The sequence below is a fragment of the Megalobrama amblycephala genome, linkage group LG12 (genome assembly GCF_018812025.1).
Source record: "Megalobrama amblycephala isolate DHTTF-2021 linkage group LG12, ASM1881202v1, whole genome shotgun sequence".
In the NCBI taxonomy this organism is placed as follows: domain Eukaryota; kingdom Metazoa; phylum Chordata; class Actinopteri; order Cypriniformes; family Xenocyprididae; genus Megalobrama; species Megalobrama amblycephala.
Window position 1 is genome coordinate 35,546,069 of NC_063055.1, and position 21,751 is coordinate 35,567,819.

Genomic DNA, 21,751 nt, shown 5'->3' on the forward strand with positions numbered 1-21,751 from the left:
CAAATGAGTAATGCAACACTCGCGGTAACACTAGTAATGACTCAAGTTGACAAATCCTTCAGAAGGAATTACCAATTATTTGTAACAGTATTCTAAAGTGAAATACATGATTACTCCCTAATGACTGAAGATATTATTAGCTTTTGGATTTTTTGGATACTAAAGTGTTACTATACATACTTCTAAAGGAATTAGTAATGATTTATAATTTATAATGATGATGATGATGATGCATTTTATTTATAATGCGCTTTTCTCAAACCCAAAGTGCTTCACAGAAAATAAATACAAAATACAGTAAAAAACAAACAAAAAATATATAAATAAAAAATAAAACAGCAATAGCAAAAGTACAATAATATAAGCAGACTCAAAAGCAGTAAGCATCTTTTAAAAAAATGAGTCTTTAAAGACTTCTTAAACCAGTCCAGTGTTGGAGAATTTCTAATAACCAAGGGAAGTTTATTCCACAAATGTGGAGCTGTGACAGAAAAAGCCCGTCCACCCAAGACTTGGCCTAAAATGACATAAAACCCCCAAACGCATAGGAAGGACATTTTCATTTTAAAACCTATTTTTGAAAAGTATTTATTTCAGCCTAAAACTGTTTTTATTAAAGGAAGTGCCTCAGAACATGCAGCTTTATTCACTGTGTTGATGTAATTTCCAAACTCCTCCCCTTTTTTCAAAATAGCCAATTGCGTTTCGCCTAGATCACAGCTCAGCCAGCGCAGTTGAGCTCGTAAAACCCCATTTTCCTCATACTATCTAACCGTTTCTCCTCCATATTGATTGTTTAACGCCTTTTTTCTGGCGGGGCTGGACGAGGACACGATCCGTTTTAAAGAAACTGCCTGTTGTTTTTCCCTAGTCGAAGCAACTAATCTGATTTTGTTTCTAAATTGTTCTGATTTTGTCATTGAGGAGGTTCTTGATAAATCGTGTAATCCTCGTCCAGTCCCCACAGAAACACAGGCGACCTGGCCAGTTCGCCAATCGCCGCTTTCCTCCACCTGCCCCTCCAGTGGGCATTCCCCAGGCCGCCAAACAACCCCAGTCTCCCGCGTCTGCTGTCTCCGAACAGCCTCAGTCTCCTGTGAAACCTGCCTCCGAGCAACCGATGTCCCCAGTGTATTCTGTGTCCGAGCAGTCCATGTTGCCAGTCATAGGAAAAGATGACTGGCTTATAGATTTCTGGACAGAGCCAGCCCTCGCCGAGCCCGCTCCCGCCTTCCACGAGCCCGCTCCCTCCTTCCACGAACCCGCTCCCGCCTTCCACGAACCCTCTCCGAACCCTCGGCTGCCAATGAGTCCGCTCCCGCTGCCCACGAGTCTGCTCTAAGTGTTCCCGAGCCCGCTCCAGCAACCCCCAAGCCCACTCCAGCAGCCCCCGAGCCCGTTCCAGCAGTCCCCGAGGCCGCTTCAACCATCCTCAAGCCCACACGAGCCCACGATCCCACGTATGGGGGGGGCTATGTACCCGTGGATGGGGCTCGAAACCCTCCATGGCCGTCCAAGACACCCGCCATGGCCGCCCATTGTTCCTGACCCTCAATGGCCGTTCACGGTTCCTGACCCGCCATGGCCGCCCACGGTTCCTGACCCGTCACGGCTGCCCGAGACTCCTGACCCGCCATGGCTGCCCACGGCCCCTGACCCGTCACGGCCCGAGGTCCTAGACCCACCCTGGAGACCTCCACACCCGTCTGCACCCCCTGTACCTGCCTGTAGGTCTCCAGGGCAACTAACCCTCCCCTTCCCCCCATCTGAGGCACGTGGACACGCCTACCGGGGAGGGGGAGGTAATGTTACAATCACGCCTTCCCGGACTCCAGTTCCCAGCATCCTCCTGTTCTGCACACCTGTCTGCACTTCCCTCATCAGTCTTCCCACCATCTCCCCGGATTGCCAGCACCTGTTGTCCTCGTCAGCACTCCCTTTAAGTTGGACACACTCCTAGCACTCCCTGTCCGTTCTTGTTGTTCGTTTATGGTGATTCTGATACTTGTGCTGTAGTTCGTCTGTTCCTTGTTGACATTAAATCCTATATTATTGTGGATTTCCGTGCTTGCCTCGTCTCTACAGCACAGTTGGTAACAGAGTGTGAATTCACACATGATGCTTTTAGTTTTTTTACAGTGTGTGTGTTAAGATATAAGTAGCTAAACATTAAATATTTGACAACTGTTTTACGTTGGATATGTTTAACGACCAACAGTAACATACAGTGATGCAAACTACTCAACTATTTTATGGATTTTTTTCATTTTGAATTGAATGCTCTCATTTAGGCTAAATGATGTCATTCTTAATTGAATGTGGCAAGAGGGTTTTTTTTTTGACATATTTGTTTTTAGACAAACAAACAAGAGTGAATGCATGCATATTTTTAAATAAAATATTAATTGCAAAGATTTTAAATGGACTACTTCAACTATAATTAGACATCGAACTTATTTACCCATTCTTATTTTTTCTTTATTCCCTTAAATCCCTTTTATTCCTTTAATTATTCCTTTAATTACCCCCCCCCCCCCCAAAAAAAAGTTTAAAAACTTGATGATTTCCGGGGGACTTTAAAGGGTTAGTTCACCCAAAAATTTAAATAATGCCATTTATTACTCACCCTCATGTCGTTTCACACCCGTAAAACCTTCGTTCATCTTCAGAACACAAATTAAGATATTTTTGATTAAATCTGATGGCTCAGTGATTCCAGCAATTCCTCTCTCAAGATCCATAAAGGTACTAAAACATATTTAAATCAGTTCATGTGAGTACAGTGGTTCTATTTTAATATTATAAAGCGACGAGAATACTTTTTGTGCGCCAAAAAAACAAAATAACGACTTGTTAAATAACGTTCGAATCAATGACTCGGAGTGCCAAAGTCACGTGATTTCAGCAGTTTAGCCGTTTCAGAGATCCGAATCACTGATTCAATTCGTAAAGCTCCGAAGCAGTGTTTTGAAATCGGCCCATCACTATATTGTTGAAAAGTCGTTATTTTGGTTTTTTTTGGTGCACAAAAAGTATTCTCGTCGCTTTATAATATTAAGGTAGAACCACTGAACTCACATGAACTGATTTAAATATGTTTTTAGTACCTTTATGGATCTTGAGAGAGGAAGTACCATTGCTGTCTATGCAGGCCTCACTGAGCCATCGGATTTCAACAAAAATATCTTCATTTGTGTTCAGAAGATGAACGAAGGTCTTACAGGTGTGAAACGACATGAGGGTGAGTAATTAATGACATTATTTTCATTTTGGGGTGAACTAACCCTTTAAGAGAAAATGTTTACTGTACCTTTAAGAAGCATAAAAAAATTGCCCAACTTTTGCGAACAACCTCATTAAGTTTATCATTTTTAGCCTAAAACAATCGAGCCATTTTGCAATTTATATCAGTCTTACGTTTTATATAGCTACATCATGCTACATGTTTCATCATAGTCATTGATAAGATCATCGTTAATGCGAGGTTGAATGCAATAAAAACGGTGTATTTTGCAACTCGTCTAGCTTATAAACTCTGTCAGTGTAAAATATAGGCGATATTTTAGAATGATCTCTCTCTCTCTCTCTCACTCACACTCACACACACACACACACGCACGCACGCACGCACGCACGCACTCAGATCAGCGCGCGTGCTGTGAAGACATGATTCAAACATTCACACTCTGGATTTCTTCAGCAGCCTCTTCCAAAAGCTGGCCAGCTCTACACTCCAGAGGGAAAATCGCCTTCGCCGTGTTTGTAATTCCCATGTTCCTTTATCGTATTATTCAGGTAAATGTCTTCTTCTGCAATATATTTAAACAAATTAAAAATAAAACTGGTTTTGTTGTAGCTTCATCTGGCTCATTATGCAGCGCTGCTTGCACATTAATATTACAGTCGTTGAGCTTTAGAGACTTAAACAATTGCAGAGCAACTTCAGTTCTGTCTGCCATTCATTTCTTTGAATTGTTCAGTTATTTCACTCCACGGTCCCTCTCTATGTCTCTTTATACAGGGCTCATGGGGACTCTCAGAGATCTTCAGTTCGCACTTCAGTTGAAGATTGAGGAGTTACGGCAAAGAGATGCTCTCATCGACGAGCTGGAGCTTGAACTGGACGCTAAAGATGATCTGATACGCCGCCTGCAGGGGGAGCTCGACCGCCTGCGCCTCTCCGCTCCAGGTATCTCAGCAGCCACTGCTGGTACGTTTTATTTATTTATTTACTCATTTATTAATTTATTTATTTTTGCTGGTACGTTTAATGTTTGGAAAGTATTAAGCTATAAATAAATTGTGACTATAATCTTTTTCTTTGGGAAAAAAAAATAATAATAAATAAATAAATAAATATATATATATATATATATATATATATATATATATATATATATATATATATATTATAAAAATATTTTGGAATCATGTAAAAAAGGCGTTTTATTTTTGAAATGTCTTATATGTCAGAAATAAATTTTGACTAGAAAAAAAATATATATTATGCATTCAAAATATTATAAAGTCAAAAGTGACCAAACACTTTTTTATTTTCAGTAAAATCAATGTAATATATTTTTGTTCAATAATTTTTTTTATTTCTTATTTTGAGATAATTGTATCTTACTAATTAATATTTATTCAATAATTATGATAAAAACTAATTATGATAAAAAAACTTTATTATTATTATTAATTTTTGAAGGCAGATTAGTGTCATCTGGTGGGAGTAAAAAAAGAAAAACATCTGTAATGGTGTAACCACTAGATTCCTATAGAGCTCTATATAGGCTTGTAAATTCTATAGTTGTTTTTAGACATAAAAACTTACTTTTATTAGGTTGTGGATTTGGATATACATATTTAGACATTCTCAAAGACTACTTTTTGTCAAGGTTTAGATTTTTTTTTTAATTGACGTGTCAGTTTTTCCATTAATTGTACAACAGTCAAATATGAACACAGAGAAAGTCATTCTGTTACATATAACATCAGTTTTGCACTCTTGATAATAGAGTATCCTCCCTTCATGGCTGTGTGCTTTTTTTCCTGCATTGTGGCTATTTGTAGATTTTTATAATCCTTTATCTTTTTTTTTTTTTCCCGGTCACAGAGTGACTGCCACAAAAGTCTGAAGTGTAGTTTCATAGTTTACAAGTTTCATACTATTCTGATAAAGTAGAGAACAAAACATCTGTATTTATCAAAACATTTTTAGTCAAAGCATTTTTATTTCGATCTAAAATGACTGAACAACACCAGAGGGTTAAATCACTGGACAGGCGTCGCTACTCGCTATTGGACAACTATAGTAATGGTGTTCACACTATCTGTCTTTACGTCCATCTATTTTTACGTGAATTTTGGGATATTGCATAAAAAATGAGTGATGGAAATTCCAAGATGTGCATAAAATTTAAAAAATGTGCATAAAAAACGTAATTGAGGAGGATATTTTTTACCCGATCAGAAAACGTGCATAAACTACAATAGAAAGACATTTACCGAATGACATTACTCGATGCGCAACAAAAAGCTTGCGTGACTTTGCCTCAACAGTGGACGTGACTGTGGATGTCTCTTTGAATTTAAAGGAGACCTATAATGCTCCTTTTACAAGATGTAATATAAGTCTCTGGTGTCTCCAGAATGTGTCTGTGAAGTTTCAGCTCAAAATACCCCACAGATCATTTATTATAGCTTGTCAAATTTGCCCCTATTTGGGTGTGAGCAAAAACACGCCATTTTAGTGTGTGTCCCTTTAAATGCAAATGAGCTGCTGCTCCTGGCCCACTTTCCAGAAGAGGGAGGAGCTTTAACAGCTCATGCTTCGGTTGCTTAACAACAACAAAGCTGGAGAATCTCATGCAGCCAAAATGAGGATTGTCAGTAATGGTGTTCAGCCTTACATTGCACTGATGGAGATACTCAGGAAGAAGTTACAGCTTTTAGAATGAAACTGGACATTTCTGAATGGTTAGTGGATAAATTTACAGTAGGCTACAGTCCAAAAATTTGGAACCACTAAGATTTTTAATGTTTTTAAAAGAAGTTTCGTCTGCTCACCAAGGCTACATTTATTTAATTAAAAATACAGTAAAAACAGTAATATTGTGAAATATTATTACAATTTAAAATAACTGTGTACTATTTAAATATATTTGACAAAGTAATTTATTCCTGTGATGCAAAGCTGAATTTTCAACATCGTTACTCCAGTCTTCAGTGTCACATGATCCTTCAGAAATCACTCTAATATGCTGATTTGCTGCTCAAGAAACATTTATGATTATTTTCAATGTTGAAAACAGTTGTGTACTTTTTTTTTCAGGATTCCTTGATGAATAGAAAGTTCAAAAGAACAGCATTTATCTGAAATACAAAGCTTCTGTAGCATTATACACTACCGTTCAAAAGTTTGGGGTCAGTAAGAATGTTTATTTTTATTTTTTTGAAAAGAAATGAAAGAAATGAATACTTTTATTCAGCAAGGATGCATTAAATCAATCAAAAGTGGCAGTAAAGACATTTATAATGTTACAAAAGATTAGATTTCAGATAAACACTGTTCTTTTGAACTTTCTATTCATCAAATAATCCTGAAAAAAAATATTGTACACAAATATTTTGTACAATTGTACACATTAAATGTTTCTTGAGCAGCAGATCAGCATATTAGAATGATTTCTGAAGGATCATGTGACACTGAAGACTGGAGTAATGATGCTGAAAATTCAGCTTTGCCATCACAGGAATAAATTACTTTGTGAAATATATTCAAATAGAAAACAGTTATTTTAAATTGTAATAATATTTCACAATATTACTGTTTTTTACTGTATTTTTAATTAAATAAATGTAGCCTTGGTGAGCAGACGAAACTTCTTTTAAAAACATTAAAAATCTTAGTGGTTCCAAACTTTTGGACTGTACTGTATGTAGTTGCTGTGGAGTTGATTCAACTCATCGACTAGCATGTGCCGTCATGTTAATCTTTTGTGCAAATCCATCTTTGAATTGACCCTCATTTGTGAAGCAGTCATGGCAACCAGTTTCATTGCACAGCATCTCAAATGTTGGTTTTGTCATTCTGAAATGCCTGAGCCTAAGTCTGTCATCAGAGTGACTGGGTATAATTACCTCCAGAACTGTCTCACATGATTGCGCTCCCAAACACCAGGTATCCGCCTCTGAACGCAAGATAACATGACAGCGTTTATTGGGTTCCGTCTGCGTGAGGCGCAAGTCATTTATGATGCACGAAAAAAAGAGCCACCGTGGCTTCCCTGATTGCAGCAACTTCCATTTTTATTACAAATATCATTTGTATAGACAGTTTTCCAAGAAATTACAATTTTGTTCTTTTAAACATGGAAATGGTGCTTTACTCGCAAATGTTTTATGCAAAATTCTAATTTTGCACACAAGTTAAATTCACAACTTTGGTAGAAAAAAGAGCTACTGACAGTTGCTGCCTTCAGGTTGTGGTCACATTTACAGTGGCTTAGAAGTGAGGGGGACAGAAATTTCAAGTGTAATACCAGTTTGTCTAATTGACAGGTTTTATTTTTTCCTATCTCTTGCTTTTAATTAAATCAAATACACTGCTGAACAATAACCACTAATTTGTATTCTATTATATTTTTCCCCCTATATTTTCCTTATGACAATATTATGATTGGTTTATGTACTACAAACACTTGTGCATTGAGTCATCGTGGATTTTATATAATTACACAGTTACTGTAGAATAAGGCATAAGCATATTTTATATTTTCTAAACTGTTATAAAGGCTGCCAATTAGCACAACATTATTCAAATACTTACACTGTGTTCCAAATTATTATGCAAGTGACATATCAGTAAGATTTCAGTACAATAAACATTCAGATTTTCTTTTCAAAGAAATTGTTTGTTTATTTATCCATGTCTTTTTAGATAACTGGTATCAATCTCAGACAAAATAATTTGCCAGGTCTACTTAGGTAAATGGAAACCCTACTTAGAGGTTGTTCCACATTATTAAGCAAGTCACAGTTCTCATGCAATATGGGGAGGAAGAAAGATCTTTCTGAAGATGAAAAGCATGAAATGGTGCAATGTTGTGCAAAAGGCACGAAAACAACTAAAATTGTGTGAAAACTGAATGCAGAATATTGAACTATCATAAGATTCGTGAGTGATTTAGAGCACATATCTAGAGCATATCTCCTCTGATATTCTGAGTTGTTCAAAGCGTTTGTAAAGATACTGATTGTTAGAAGGCAGCTGTCTGACTCATGAATGTGAACATGGTTTGTGTAACATTAGCAGCACATTATTAGCTGTTTGATAACGTAGTCAAGCAAAGCGGTAGTTATATTAATTACCGTTATGTGTCCGACGTTGTAAAGCGATACCATTGTGCAGCGTTTACCTCAGTAGGTTGACCGAGTGGATCTCTGAGCTGGTGTGAGTGAGTGGAGGCGGGGCTAATTATCATATTCAGAGATCCATATATATTAAATGAGGCAAGGGTGTAGAGTTACATTCTAGCTATTTTAAGGCATTAAGAATTTTTTTTTTTCACAGGAAAAAGAAAGTTTAATTTTTGGTGATCAAAGATGAATTTTAAGGGATAAAATGATTGACTACAGGGGGACTTTAAAAGCACAGGGGACATTTCCCCTCCATATTGTACCCCACTGCTTTGCAATATTTCCAAATCATTTCATTAGACAGATTTTTTTTTTTTTTGGGGTCTGAAATCACATTCACATCTACCTCCAATCTGCCTCCAATCCAGTATGCAATGCTCACTTTTCACAATCCATTCAACAACAGATGGATAAAATTGTAGCATCACTTTGCTGCTCATTTGCATAGATTTGAGATCTGCACAAATTTGTCGCAACAGTCTCTGTTGCCGGATATTGTCAGCTTTCTTTAAAAATGATCACTGAAATTCACTGTCAGTGTGAAAATGGCTCTTCTGGGGATGGATGGTGTGAGCTTCTCTGTCCCTGTTGTGAGGTGTTAAGATGCATTTTCAATGCTCCGATCACAAGTGGCCAGCCAAGACACATCGTGTTTCCACCTGGTATTAAAATGCATTTCAAATGCGTTTTCTGTGACCACTTCTGTTTGAATTTCCCCGAGACATCCCCTTCTTATCTCGTCACTCTCTACATCACTTTCTTGGGAGCAAGGGTTCAGTACAAAGACTACTGTCTGATCGAATCCATGTTACGTGTGATCGGAAAGGAAGTGAATGAAAAGGATAAAGAAAGCAGCTGCAATTTCAATTAGAATCCATGTGTTTTACTACAATACAGCAAAGGCTGAATTGCCTAATGTTTTGGTGTGCTGTCTTTCAACACGTCCCACAATGATAATGTATTCGGTCAGTAGGCGTAGTGTAGGTGGCCTTTTGTTAAATACACTACAAAAGCAATCCGGTTGAATGTGTTTTCAAATAGCTCTGGAAAGGTCAAAAGTGGACCAGCTCAAAATGTTTTAGGCCCTGTTTACATTTGTATTTAGCAACGTCCACTTGCTATCAGATCAATAAAAATGCATAAAGGCCTGTGTTTTCATTTGCATTGGTGGTCGCTGGATCACTTCATATTTGCGTATAGATTGAAGGTGCACTATGTAAGACTTTCTGTCTACTAGAGGTCACTATAGAGGCCTATTCAAAACAAAGGCGTAGCTTGATGACGCCAAGTTTGAGCGCAGATTCTTGGGATATGTGGTCTTCACCTCACAGCCGGTGGAAAACAATCGGGATAGGACTCGGGAAGAAATCATGTTCATGGATGCGATTATTAACGTTACTATAGTGTGAAGCAGAGAAGGAGCGAGTGTTGTGGAGCTGAACGAGGAGCTGGAGCGATTGTGCAACACACGCCTCACGAGCAGCAGAACTTTTATTATGACACAGTCGCCGGCGCTGCTTCCGCTTTTCCGGTCTTGAGTATGAGGTAACGCAGCTTTATTTATCATATTAGATACATTTGAGTGTGTTGAAATGTTATAACGTTACTCTGTGCGTTCGCTCGGCGGCTGCTCTGAGACACTGTTACACACTGCAGTAAGATAGATCAATATTAGATTATCATATTAATAAATGCTGGATGGCTTGTGTTGATAAATAACATGTAATTAATTTTAAAATGTATTTTATGATGGAGAAAATGCTGTATTACTGTTACTAAAAATAAAGCAGCATCTGATTATGCTATGTTAGCTACTTCACAAAATAGTGTTTTTCTCTGAGGCATGGTAAAGCATGGTACTTGCAAGAAAATTAGATTTAAACAATAAGACTAAACGTGTTGAGCTATATAACAATAATTAGTTTTCTGTCTATAAATATATCACAACAGTTGTTCCCTTGTCTATTAAAACATGAAAATATTAAAGCGTCTTTGTTTCCATGGTTTCTACAAAATAAAACCGGAAACCGAGGGTAACGCGGGTATGACGCAATTGACAGGCGACTCCTCACACGTCCCGGAGCCTTGGTTAAAATTGCAATTTTCTCACGATTTACAAATAGTTGGAAACATTTGGGATATTGTAAGTACTCAAGTGAACAAAACATATAACACTGGACTATAACACTGGATGTTTTACTGCAAAAATCTTACATATTGCACCTTTAAGGGTATGTTTACATGACAACGATATGCTTAAAACTGAGAAGTTTTCCTTTTCAGCTTTCCGTGTACAGATGACACCATCCCTAACTATGTCAAAATGATCCCTATTCACATGGATCCGCGAAAACGACTAAAAATGCTGTATTCTGGCGATGAAACACTATAAACTGAACATGAAATTGCGCATGTGCATTGTTTTCACAGATTTGTGTTTTTGTTGTTTACATGGATACCGTTTTCAAAAACTTGCGCTTTGAAACCTGTCTTATACCGTGTGTCGTCTAATTTTGCGAACTCTAGCAGCTCAACATTGTCGCTCCTGTTGAAACCCCTCCACACTGCCAGTGACTGTTTTTTGATTGGCTACATAGCAACGTAATGGTTGGACCTTAGTAGACTTTCCTAGTTCTGTTTCTCCTAGTAACAGTTATAAACATCACTGCGGCTAACTTGTCGTTCCATATGGCCATCACTTTGCAAACACTGTAAACATTTTTTTTTTTAATTTTACTGGCATTTGAAGTTTATGTTAGTTGAGTTTTAAATTAAGTAAGATTCTAAACCCACTGAATCCCAACAGACAGTCAAGAATACATTAGTGCAGCCATAATAGTCTATGAAAAAGCAAACCTTTAGCATTAAACATCAACAAACTGCCCAGAGTTCAGAGGTAATAGCCCAGTCTTTTTTTATCTTATAAAAACATCTTATTATTCATCTTTACTCTGTTTTCATTTGCATTTAGGTCAACAACGTGCTTCTTCCCTGAGAGTGAGGAGAAAAGCTCTGGTAACAGAGCCAGTAACCTTGGAGCCGAAACTAGTCTTACAAAACCTGCCAATCAGCTATAGCAAGAGTCAAGAGTAAGAACACTCCTAAAATTTCAACTCGTTCTCATGTCTCCTACTGCTACATTTCCCCAATGTAACTCTTTATCTATCCTTGTTTCTTTCAGGTCAAAGAGGCTGATAGAATCGGCTCTAGAAGAAAATGAGTGCCTGAAATATCTAGACAGGGATCAGATGCTGTGTTTGGTGGATTCTGCACATCCCATCACGCTCAAACAGGGTGTGTGTGTTGTCCAGGAAGGAGATAATGGAACCCAGGCATACATAGTTGAAGGTGAGGAAGAGCACAAGAATGAAAGTGTTGTTCTCACCTCATAATCCCTCTCAGAATGGTACAGGTTTTCTTTGGACTCGTACTGCATGCTGATTTGTGAGCATGTCTGAACATCCACAGATCCCAGTGCTTACATGGTTATCTTATAACCCCGTGCTCAAAAGTCACTCATTATTAGCCGAGGTCCAGTCATGCCTCCAGGCATATTCTGAATAATTTATTTTTTAATACTTTCACTGAATTTCAGTGAGATGTGCTTATGTTATGCTACTGTTTGTTTTTTTCTTTCAGCTCCCTTCAGCTCTCTTACCAAAGCGACTTTACATATGATGAACATGATTTCACCAAGTACAACTTGTTCCTGGATCAACATCTTTGTTGATCCTGGAAAAGCATTCCAATCAACCAATCAGATTTGATGGATAAGTTTACAGTCAGATTTAGGCTTACAATCAGGGTTAGCTGCTTCTACATCAGCTTTATTCATATTTCATTTAACTCTGATTTAAGTGATAACTTATGGGTAGGGTTAGATTTAGGGGTACGGATAGGATTAAAGGAACACTCCACTTTTTTTGAAAATAGGCTCATTTTCCAACTCCCCTAGAGTTAAACAGTTGAGTTTTACCGTTTTTGAATCCATTCAGCCGATCTTCGGGTCTAGTGGTACCACTTTTAGCATAGCTTAGCATAGTTCATTGAATCTGATTAGACCGTTAGCATCTTGCTCAAATATACCAAAGAGTTTCAATGTTTTTCATATTTAAAACTTGACACTTCTATAGTTACATCGTGCGTAATATCATTGCGCCTGCTGCACTCATGGTGCGGCAGGAAAGTTCCTTGATTATTACGCCGGAATTGGAGTCTAGTTTTGTAAGGAACCCCCCATCGGCCCAAAAATGGAATCCGACGGCCTGGGCGAAGGTTAACGCGTGTATGTCTTTTCTTAATTTGAAAAAGGTGTTTGACTTGTCAAACAGTGGTGGCTTTTTCTGGACTTCGGCGATTAACTTCTCCACAATGTCGTCTGCCATTTTAAATGCGCAAGACCTTAAATTAGAATGGATTCTGATTGGCTGTCAGTGTTTTATTGTTCAACAGCTGGGAAAAAAATCATTTTGAAAGTGATCCCAACTATATTGTTTCTCTATATTGTTATTATCATTATAGCTGTGGTGTGGACAGTGCTATTCTTTTATATTTAGTACGATTTTTAGAACTATATTTATCGTTATCTGTATAGTTATCGTGTTTGGTATGAACAGGCCTTAGGGCTCGTTGTGTCCGCGCATCTTTCTCAACCGCGGATGCGCGCAGATGACCGAGTTTGACACATGTGCAATACAATTTTTTCTATACTCTTACCAGACATCGTGTCATCAACGGGACATTCGCTGGGCAGGATCGGAGAACAAAAATAGTGCATCCACCATTGCAACATAGTTCAGAAGATACACCAAGTGAACAAGAATCAAAAACGATGGAGAAGGATATGCCTCTAAGTTTACTCGTCTTGTTTTTGAATTGCTCTTTCCACACTTTTCTTTGACGACTGCACACTGTGCTCAGAACTGTACGTACTGCCACCTACCTAGTGGACTGTTCTGTCCTGCTTGCGCATACGCTGTTACATGTGCACTAGGGCTCAGTATTGACACAATTTTCACAATTCGATTCGATTACTATTCACATGCTTTTGATTCGATTTGATTATGTTTTCGATTCGATTCGATATCGATTATTTTAGATGTAGTATTTCAGCTACAGTACGCAAATTTTCTAGAGGAAAAAAATCTCTCAACTAATGCTGTAAACTACACATGGGAGTCAGTTGGTACTACTATAATAATATAGAAGGTTAAATTAACTGATTTATATACAAACACTTAAATTACACTCAATGACGTTTTTATTATAAATAAAGTTTAGAATTACATAATCATATTTCTACTCCATTTTGTTTTCTTTTTTTTTTTTAAATATAAACATTTAAATCGTGGCTGTCAAGTGATTTATTCAAACATGCATTAAATATTGAAGAACATTATAATGAATATGTAATGGTGCATAGCTATATTTATCAGAATGCTGCTTTCTAGAGTTCACTTTCTAGCTGACTGAGTTTATGGTCATTGAATATGTTTTTCTGAGGTAAATGTGACGTTACGTGACATTGTTTACAAGCTGTTTTATTGACGTTTTTCCACGGTTGAAACACTGATTGAGCGATTACATGAGACATTATACGGATTTCAGTAAGTTGTACTGTATATTTTAACATACCTTCAGATGTTCATGCATGTTTATTTCACGCTGTAACTGATATTAAAGTGGAGGAGAGGATGTTCACATGCGCTCGTGCTGCCGCTTCTCTTTAACTGAGGCGCTAAAGCAATCTGTCATGTCACATTAAACAGCGCCAAAATGGTATTTATTTTTTGAATCTCATAATAAGATGGACGTCATTTGAAATCGGAGACTTTGCTTCATATCAAAAGTAACAAAGCACACAGATTATTACGATTTATTGGATGGGAGGCGCTACATATTCTGCTCATTCATCAACTGAAAACAGACTAGACTAATCGATTCTTGGGATTTAAGAATCGATATTGGTTCGTAAAAATGAGAATCGATTACAATCGAGAAATCGATATTTTTTACCCAGCACTAATGCGCACCGTCTTGAAATTTGGGCTGCATGTGGACGGGGGTGAGCGGCTGTCTGCGAGCCCTCTGGATGATGAAAATTACGTCATACGGATGGTGCGTGAACATGGATGGACGAAGTATACTTTGGGCTTTAAGACTAAATTTTCAGACATGAATGTTGTTCCAGGATAAGCAACATATGTTGATCCAGGAACATGTCTTACTTGGCAAAATCACAGTGACACTTTACATATAACTGTGGCCAAAGCCAGACTATTAAACTTTTAATTGGCTAAAGTTAAATGTTTCCTTTTTCAGCAATAACAGACTGTCTGCAAAAGCTTTGGAGAATTTGATGTTTCCCCATTTAAAGAGATAGGAGTTGAACTTGCAATATTGAGAACCTGGAAGCACTGAACGTAAACAGCATAGGAGAATGACACAGAAGAGAAGATATTGTTGAATAAAGTTGTTGCTTGTTTTGGTTTTGCGCACAAAAAGTATTCTCTGCGCTTCATAACATTAAGGTTGAACCACTGTAGTCACGTCGACTGTTTTAACAATGTCTTTAGTACATTTCTTTACCTTGAAAGTGGTGGTTAAATCACTGTCTATGGACGAGTCATACACATGGATTTCATCAAAAATATCTTAATTTGTGTTCTGAAGATGAACGAAGGTGTATTTAATTTTAATCTGATTTTATACATGCCGGATGAAGCCAAGCTACATTCTAATTATACTAATCTGTTAGTCCAACTTCATTCACAGGGCATTTAAAAAAGGTTTTATTCTGACTGAAATCAAGAACAAGCAGCAAAGAGTCACATGGAATTCTAATAAAAAACATCCTGTTTATTTCTAAAGGTCAAGGAGAAGGTGCAAAATGATCATAAAAATAAATTTTGTCATTGGTGCAATACACCTTGACTAACATCTCAAGTGGACTTCAGACCTTCATTCATTCTGTTTCTCTCTCTGACTGAGGCACCATAATTAGTATGCACCTCTCATAGTGTTTGCAGGACCAGGCAGGTAGAAAGAGAAGTGTGAGACTGACCTGCTTCTGGGAAGATAGAGCAAGAGAAAGCATTCCTGCTGGTTATGTGAGGTGGAATGAGTTTTAAAATGTCAGTGCGTGTCTAAATACCCAGGTTGCAAGTAAAAAAAAAAGGATGGAAAGCAGGAGGGAGATCTATTACCATCCATTAAAGTGCTCATCAATACCTGTCCGTGAGCTGTGCTAATCCCCAGCCGTGATTTGTTAAGAAGGAGGGCAGTATTTGTCCTGATGTGCCGGATTGTTTGGGCTCTGAGCATCTCCGTGTCTAATCTGTGACGGGTCAGATTCAGATCATCTGTCTATGTGACAGGCATGCTGCGGCTCAACACCTGTCACTCCCGGCAGCCTTGAAGGGTGTTGATGACGTGTGTGTGTGTGTTTGTTAACAGAGGGAAAACTTGAGGTAACCAGGGCTGGCCAGAGGCTGCACATCATTGAGCCGGGGATGATGTTTGAAGAACTGGCCCTCATTCATAACCACACCTGCTCCACTACTGTCACAGGTATCGTCATTCATGTGTGCATTCAATCTCACACACAGACACACACACACACTTGCAGTCAGCAAGGGAAGAACAAACCAAAGTGTTCTTTTATACCTCAGAGGGCTTAATGAGGTCCTTTGTTAGTTTTATCTACTGCAACTACATACTGTGAAAACTCCTCAAATAAACGAGGTAGTTGTTGACATACAATTAGAGTATAGAGATATAAAATGACTGTGAATAGTGCAGATCTGATCATTTGGTTTTGGAAGAATTTGATGAGAGAATGTTTGAGTTCATATTGAGAAATCTGTCTTTTGATTGCAGACTTTACTGGCTTGGCAAATCTGTTTGAGATCTCTTCTGAAACTCTTTAAAACTCTCTGAAAAGTGGTGCACGTTATTATTGAAGTAATCTTTAATCAAAATAACTCCTCCCTCTTGCAATGACATCTCTTCTCTGATAATGTGTCTACTGGTGGGAGGGCAGGACAACCTGTCACTCACATGAGATCCACCAATAGCAAACCATCCAATCCATTTCCCATGGACAAAATCAAGTCCCACCCTACATTTTTTCTTGTTCAAGAAGCCGTTTCACTCAAATATACATTACAACAGGAAAAAACAGGCAATTGAAACTTCTGTTGCATGTCGACTTTAAATTAAACATACAGTATATGAGATTACTGGGGTCTTGGTCTTATTTTTTAGGAGAAAGATCTGAGATGCAGAATACTTAAAAAAGTCTCCATTTATTCATATTGTTGTCTAGGAGAAGCAGTTGAGATAGTAAAGATCTCATTTGAAATTATTCTGTCAGAATTACACCTAAGATGTTCACAAAATGAGTGTAGTACTACATATGTCATTTTTTTTCCACTTGGGATGCTCTGAGTGTGTCTGGGTAATCAGAGTATTCCCACCATCAGCCATCTGAAGCTGTAATGAGAGATCAGTGGAATATGACATCAAAGGAATCATGAAAATCCACGTATAAATTCTCATCCTACAACACACCACACTAGATTCCACAAAACATACTGCATATTGAATGGACAGATCTACAAAAACCCAAATGAATGTGATTTTTATGTTGGTCCTTCTAGTCTTATAACACTAGATGTCTTTTGAGGTTTTAGAGACATCTTTTGTTATCAGATGTCAGATTTATCAGAGTATACTGTACACCAAAAATGCTACTTATTTCACAAAAGATAATTTTGTGAAAAATTGCCTTTTAATTTTATACAAAATGGAGCTGTATCCTATGAATCCTGTTTTCACGTCAGGATAGAAATTTTAAAAAAGTAATTGTAAGAAATAAAGTCACATTGCGAAGCACAAAGTTGCAGTTACTAGAAATAAAGTTGCAATTGCATAATATAGAGTCAAATTGTGAAACACAATGAAATCACACTGTGAGACAATGTAAAAACACAATTTTGAGCTAAAGTTAAAATTTTGAAAAATAAAGTCACACTGTGTCTTAATTGTTAAATATAAAGTCACAATTGCAATATTTCTAGTTACACTGAAAAATTGTGAGACAAAATTGCAATTGTGAGAGTTAATTATGAGAAATAAAGTCACATTGCGGGATATAAAGTTAAATTGCTAAGCAAAGTCGCAATTGAGAAATATAAAGTGAAATTGGAAGACAAAGTCGTAATTGTGAAATATAAGGTTGCAGTTGCGAAATGTAGTTGCTATTCTGTATTATGAGAAATAAAGGAACATTGTGAGATATGAAGTCACATTTCTAGATATAAAGTCACGATAAAGAAATTATTAATTAAAGTCGCAATTTTTTTTTAACATATAAACACACTGATTGCATGTTAAATTTATGGGTTTCTGTAAAGAAAATATGTCATTTCTATGTGTCTCTCTCCAACCCTGAAGAAGATATCTCTGTCAGGTAGACGAATTAATGTTCATTCTTTGAGGTGTATCCCCCATAGCATGCTTTGATTTATGACTCTCTCAACACCTCTTCTCTCTCTTATTTCACATACTCTCTTGAGCCCATTCTGAGCCACAGGGGCATCAGCTTGACCTATTAGTTTTAATGTAGCAAGACATAAAAAAAAGCAAAAAAAAGAATAAAGTCTAAATGAAATAGAATGGGCTAAAAAGATGGATTGAAAGTGAATGGAGGATCCAATCAAGTCAGATAATTTTACCAGATCTTTCTTTTCGTTGACAGAGAATGTCTGCCTTGATTGTGTGCTGTTTTCATCTTTCAGTCGATATCCTTTTCCAATTCTGCATTTCTCTTTTTTTCCCCCACTCTCATTCTCTCTTTCTGAATTTCCAGGCTTTTTCTACCCTCTCACTCAATTTATTTCAAGACTCTTTTCTTCAGCTTTGTTCAGGTCTTGTGTTTGGTGACAGCCTGAAATTGCTTTCTTTTAAACATTTCTCCTCTTTTTTCTTCTCTCTGTTTCTTTTCTGATCTTTGCTGTCTAACCTGATCTCCTCTATAGGTCTAAGTAATGTCAGTCACTTCAACGTTGTGTCAAATGATGACTAGAGGGTAGGACTTGGGAGCCTCAGTCACCTGCCACTCTTAGGTTCTTTATTGGCATCGATAGTTTCATGAAGAACCTTTAACATCCCTGGAACCTTTCCATTGGACAAAAAGTTCTTTATAAAAGAAAAGGGTTCTTTAGATTATAAGAATGTTCTTTACACTAAAACACGTCAGTGAAAGGTTCTTTAGGGAATCAAAATGGTTCTTCTGTGGCATCACTCTGAAAAACCCTTTTCAGAAAAGGCTGGTGAGAATTGGCGAGTGGAATTTGCATGCCACTCCCCGCTACGCGGGTATAAATAGTGGCTTGCAAGCCACCCACAGCAGATTTGTTTTTCAGAGCAGAGCGAGTGTCCTGTATACATGAAGTCAATTCCAGTTGTTCCTCTGCAAGTGTGTGGCTAGTGTTACGGCGCAGTACAGCAGTCTCTCTCCCTCCTGTGTGCACAGTTAAATGCTAAAAGACCTACCCCAAGCCTCCCAACATGGCGGTCATTGCTCCGCATCGCCGGCTCATCGTGAGTATGTTAAAAATGGTTGTAGCCTTGATACCCTTTGCACTGAATTTGGGGACCTGGTTAACGCTTCCCAAACCGTCACTGTGGGTCATCAAGACAATCGGACTCGGCTATGCGGTTCAGTACACCAGGTGCCCGCCCAGGTTCATCGCCATCCTCTTTAACTTGGTGGCAGGCAAAGACGCCCCTGTCCTGCGTGCAGAAATTGCTGTCCTCTTAGCGAAGGATACAATAGAGCCTGAACTGTAGACGAGATGAAGAACGGGTTTTACGGCCTATTTTTCATCATACAGAAAAAAGGCAGTGGGATGCAACCAATCCTAGATCTGTGAGTCCTGAATCAGGCCCTGTACAGGCTCCCATTCAGGATGTTGATGCAGAAGCACATTCTGTCATTGTGTTTGCCAACGGCATACTTTCATGTCTCGATTTTGCCTCGACACAGAATCAATACAAGGTCCTCCCCTTTGGGGTGTCCCTGTCTCCTCTTATCTTACAAAAGTTGCAGAGGCCGCCCTTGCCCCTAAGGGAGGTGGGCATTCACCTTCTCACTTGTCTTGACGACTGGCTAATTCTAGCTCACTCTCAAGGTTTATTGTGTGCACACAGGGAACTGGTTGGTCTTCAGCCAGCTAGGGCTTCAGGTCACCTGGGAAAAGAGCAAGCTCTCCCCAGTGCAGAGCATCTTTTTTCTCGGGATGAAGTTGGACTTGGTCACTATAACAGTACGTCTCACAAACAAGCATGCCAAGTCAGTGCTGAACTGCCTGAAGAAGTTCAGGGGGAAGACAGTGGTTCCACTGAAACTGTTTCAGAGGCTCCTGGGGCATATGGTGTCCTCAGAAGCTGTCATGCCACTTGGGTTGATGCACATGAGACTGCTTCAGCACTGGCTTCTGGCTTGAGTCACAAGATGGGCATGGCGCTGTGGGACATATTGCATGGCAAACATGCCGATTTGTAGCCATGCATTCAGCCCTTGGATGGACCTTGCTTTTCTATGGGCAGGGGTTCCCTTAGAGCAAGTGTCCAGGCACGCTGTGATCACAACATATGTGTCCAAGAGGGGTGGGGGGCACTGTATGCAACGAACATGCAGCTTCGGGCTCCTGGACAGGACTCCAGCTGCACTGGCATATCAATTGCCTTGAGTTGCTGGCAGTTCTGCTGGCCCTATTGTGGTTTCGGCCGTTGGTCCAGGCAAGCTTGTGCTGGTCCACACAGACAACACAGTGACAGTGGCATACATAAACATTCAGGGCGGTGTACGATGACATTGCATGTTGCAACTTGCCCGCCATCTCCTCTTCTAGAATCAGCAGCGATTGAAGCAGATATGCTGTGGATCAGGAGTTGATTCAGGGAAGCTCTGACAGAGGCCCCCCTTGGTACAGACGTACTGGCACACAGCTGACCCTGGGGTCTGCGCAAGTATGCATTTCCCCCAGTGAGCCTGCTTGCACAGACGTTGTGCAAGGTCAAGGAGGACAAGGAACAAGTCTTACTAGTTGTGCTGTACTGGTCAAACCTTTGGCTCCTCCCTCAAAGCCTTGGTCTGCATCAACTGTATTTTTTCTATCCAAAAAAGAAAAGATCAAGAAAGTCCAGCTGAAGCAACCCACTTCCATTATAAGTACTGCTTTTCTTGGCTTCCAGGGGGCGTTGGGTAGGTTACAATGTTGCAAGTGCATTTGTTACCCAGCATGCAAGGCTTACCAATATCTACATTGTCTGAACCTCATAACTCAGTTCAGCAACTGTGGCATTTTCCATAGGGACCTCCGATGGCATGTCCCTCCCTCATTCCCAGGTTTCGGCACCAATGTAATGCAGTTTGTTGATAAGGGGAAAAGGAGGTGGGAACCGGAGAACGTTCAGACACTTAATCATCATAAAATAAACAAACACAAAACAAAAGTAAAGCAGCAGCCCCTCACGGACGACTGCCACACAAACAAACAAAACACAACATAAAGTCCAGGCCTGGTCCCCTCTCGTCAAGTCAAGTCAAGTCACCTTTATTTATATAGTGCTTTTTACAATGCAGATTGTGTGAAAGCAGCTTTACATTGATAACTGGTACATAATTTGGCTGCACAGCAGCTCTTAAATAATAGTGTCAATGCAGGCAGATCAGAAGCACTGTTGAATAAATGTCAAGAATACTATTGAATATCAAATGTCAAGTGTCCCCAACTAAGCAAGCCAAAGGCGACAGCGGCAAGGAACCCAAACTCCATCAGGTGACATCAGGTGGCAAACAAGTGGCAAATAGGTGTTAAAATGGAGAAAAAAAAAACCTTGGGAGAAACCAGGCTTAGTCGGGGGGGCCAGTTCTCCTCTGGCGAACAGTGCTTTGTTACAATCAGGTTGCTATCATAAATCTGATAGGATCGCAACAATAAAAGTATTTATTTCAGTTCCATCCAGTTGAGGATCGTATTCATCACGCCGGTATGGACGGTCTGTTGAGGAACTGTGCTACTGGCTGTCGTGTCGATGAGGCCTTCACAATGGATGATCCAGTTGACTCGATCTCTGCTGATACTTCAGGGCTGCGTTGTGGTCATGTCCAGTTGAGGATCATATTCATCACGCCGGTATGGACGGTCTGTTGAGGAAATGTGGCACTGGCTGTCGTGTTGATGATGTCTTCACAATGGATGATCTAGTTGACTCGATCTCTGCTGATACTTCAGGGCTGCTCTCGTCATTCATTGTCGTC

General features: G+C 39.0%; 1 protein-coding gene across 2 annotated transcripts in view; it reads left to right on the top strand.

The window, feature by feature from the left end:
- Nucleotides 1-3,635: 3,635 nt before the first annotated feature.
- The window catches only part of prkg1l (protein kinase cGMP-dependent 1, like), a 42,085-nt gene continuing 23,969 nt past the window's right edge, over nucleotides 3,636-21,751 (top strand). The window contains exons 1-5 of one of the 2 annotated variants that reach the window (XM_048211032.1): nucleotides 3,636-3,795; nucleotides 4,022-4,210; nucleotides 11,393-11,510; nucleotides 11,603-11,769; nucleotides 15,877-15,990. In XM_048211032.1, coding sequence (XP_048066989.1) covers nucleotides 4,027-4,210; nucleotides 11,393-11,510; nucleotides 11,603-11,769; nucleotides 15,877-15,990 — 583 coding nt within the window. In that variant the 5' untranslated portion in view covers nucleotides 3,636-3,795; nucleotides 4,022-4,026. The remainder of the gene's footprint in view (nucleotides 3,796-4,021; nucleotides 4,211-11,392; nucleotides 11,511-11,602; nucleotides 11,770-15,876; nucleotides 15,991-21,751) is intronic. The other variant, XM_048211033.1, reaches the window with a different exon arrangement.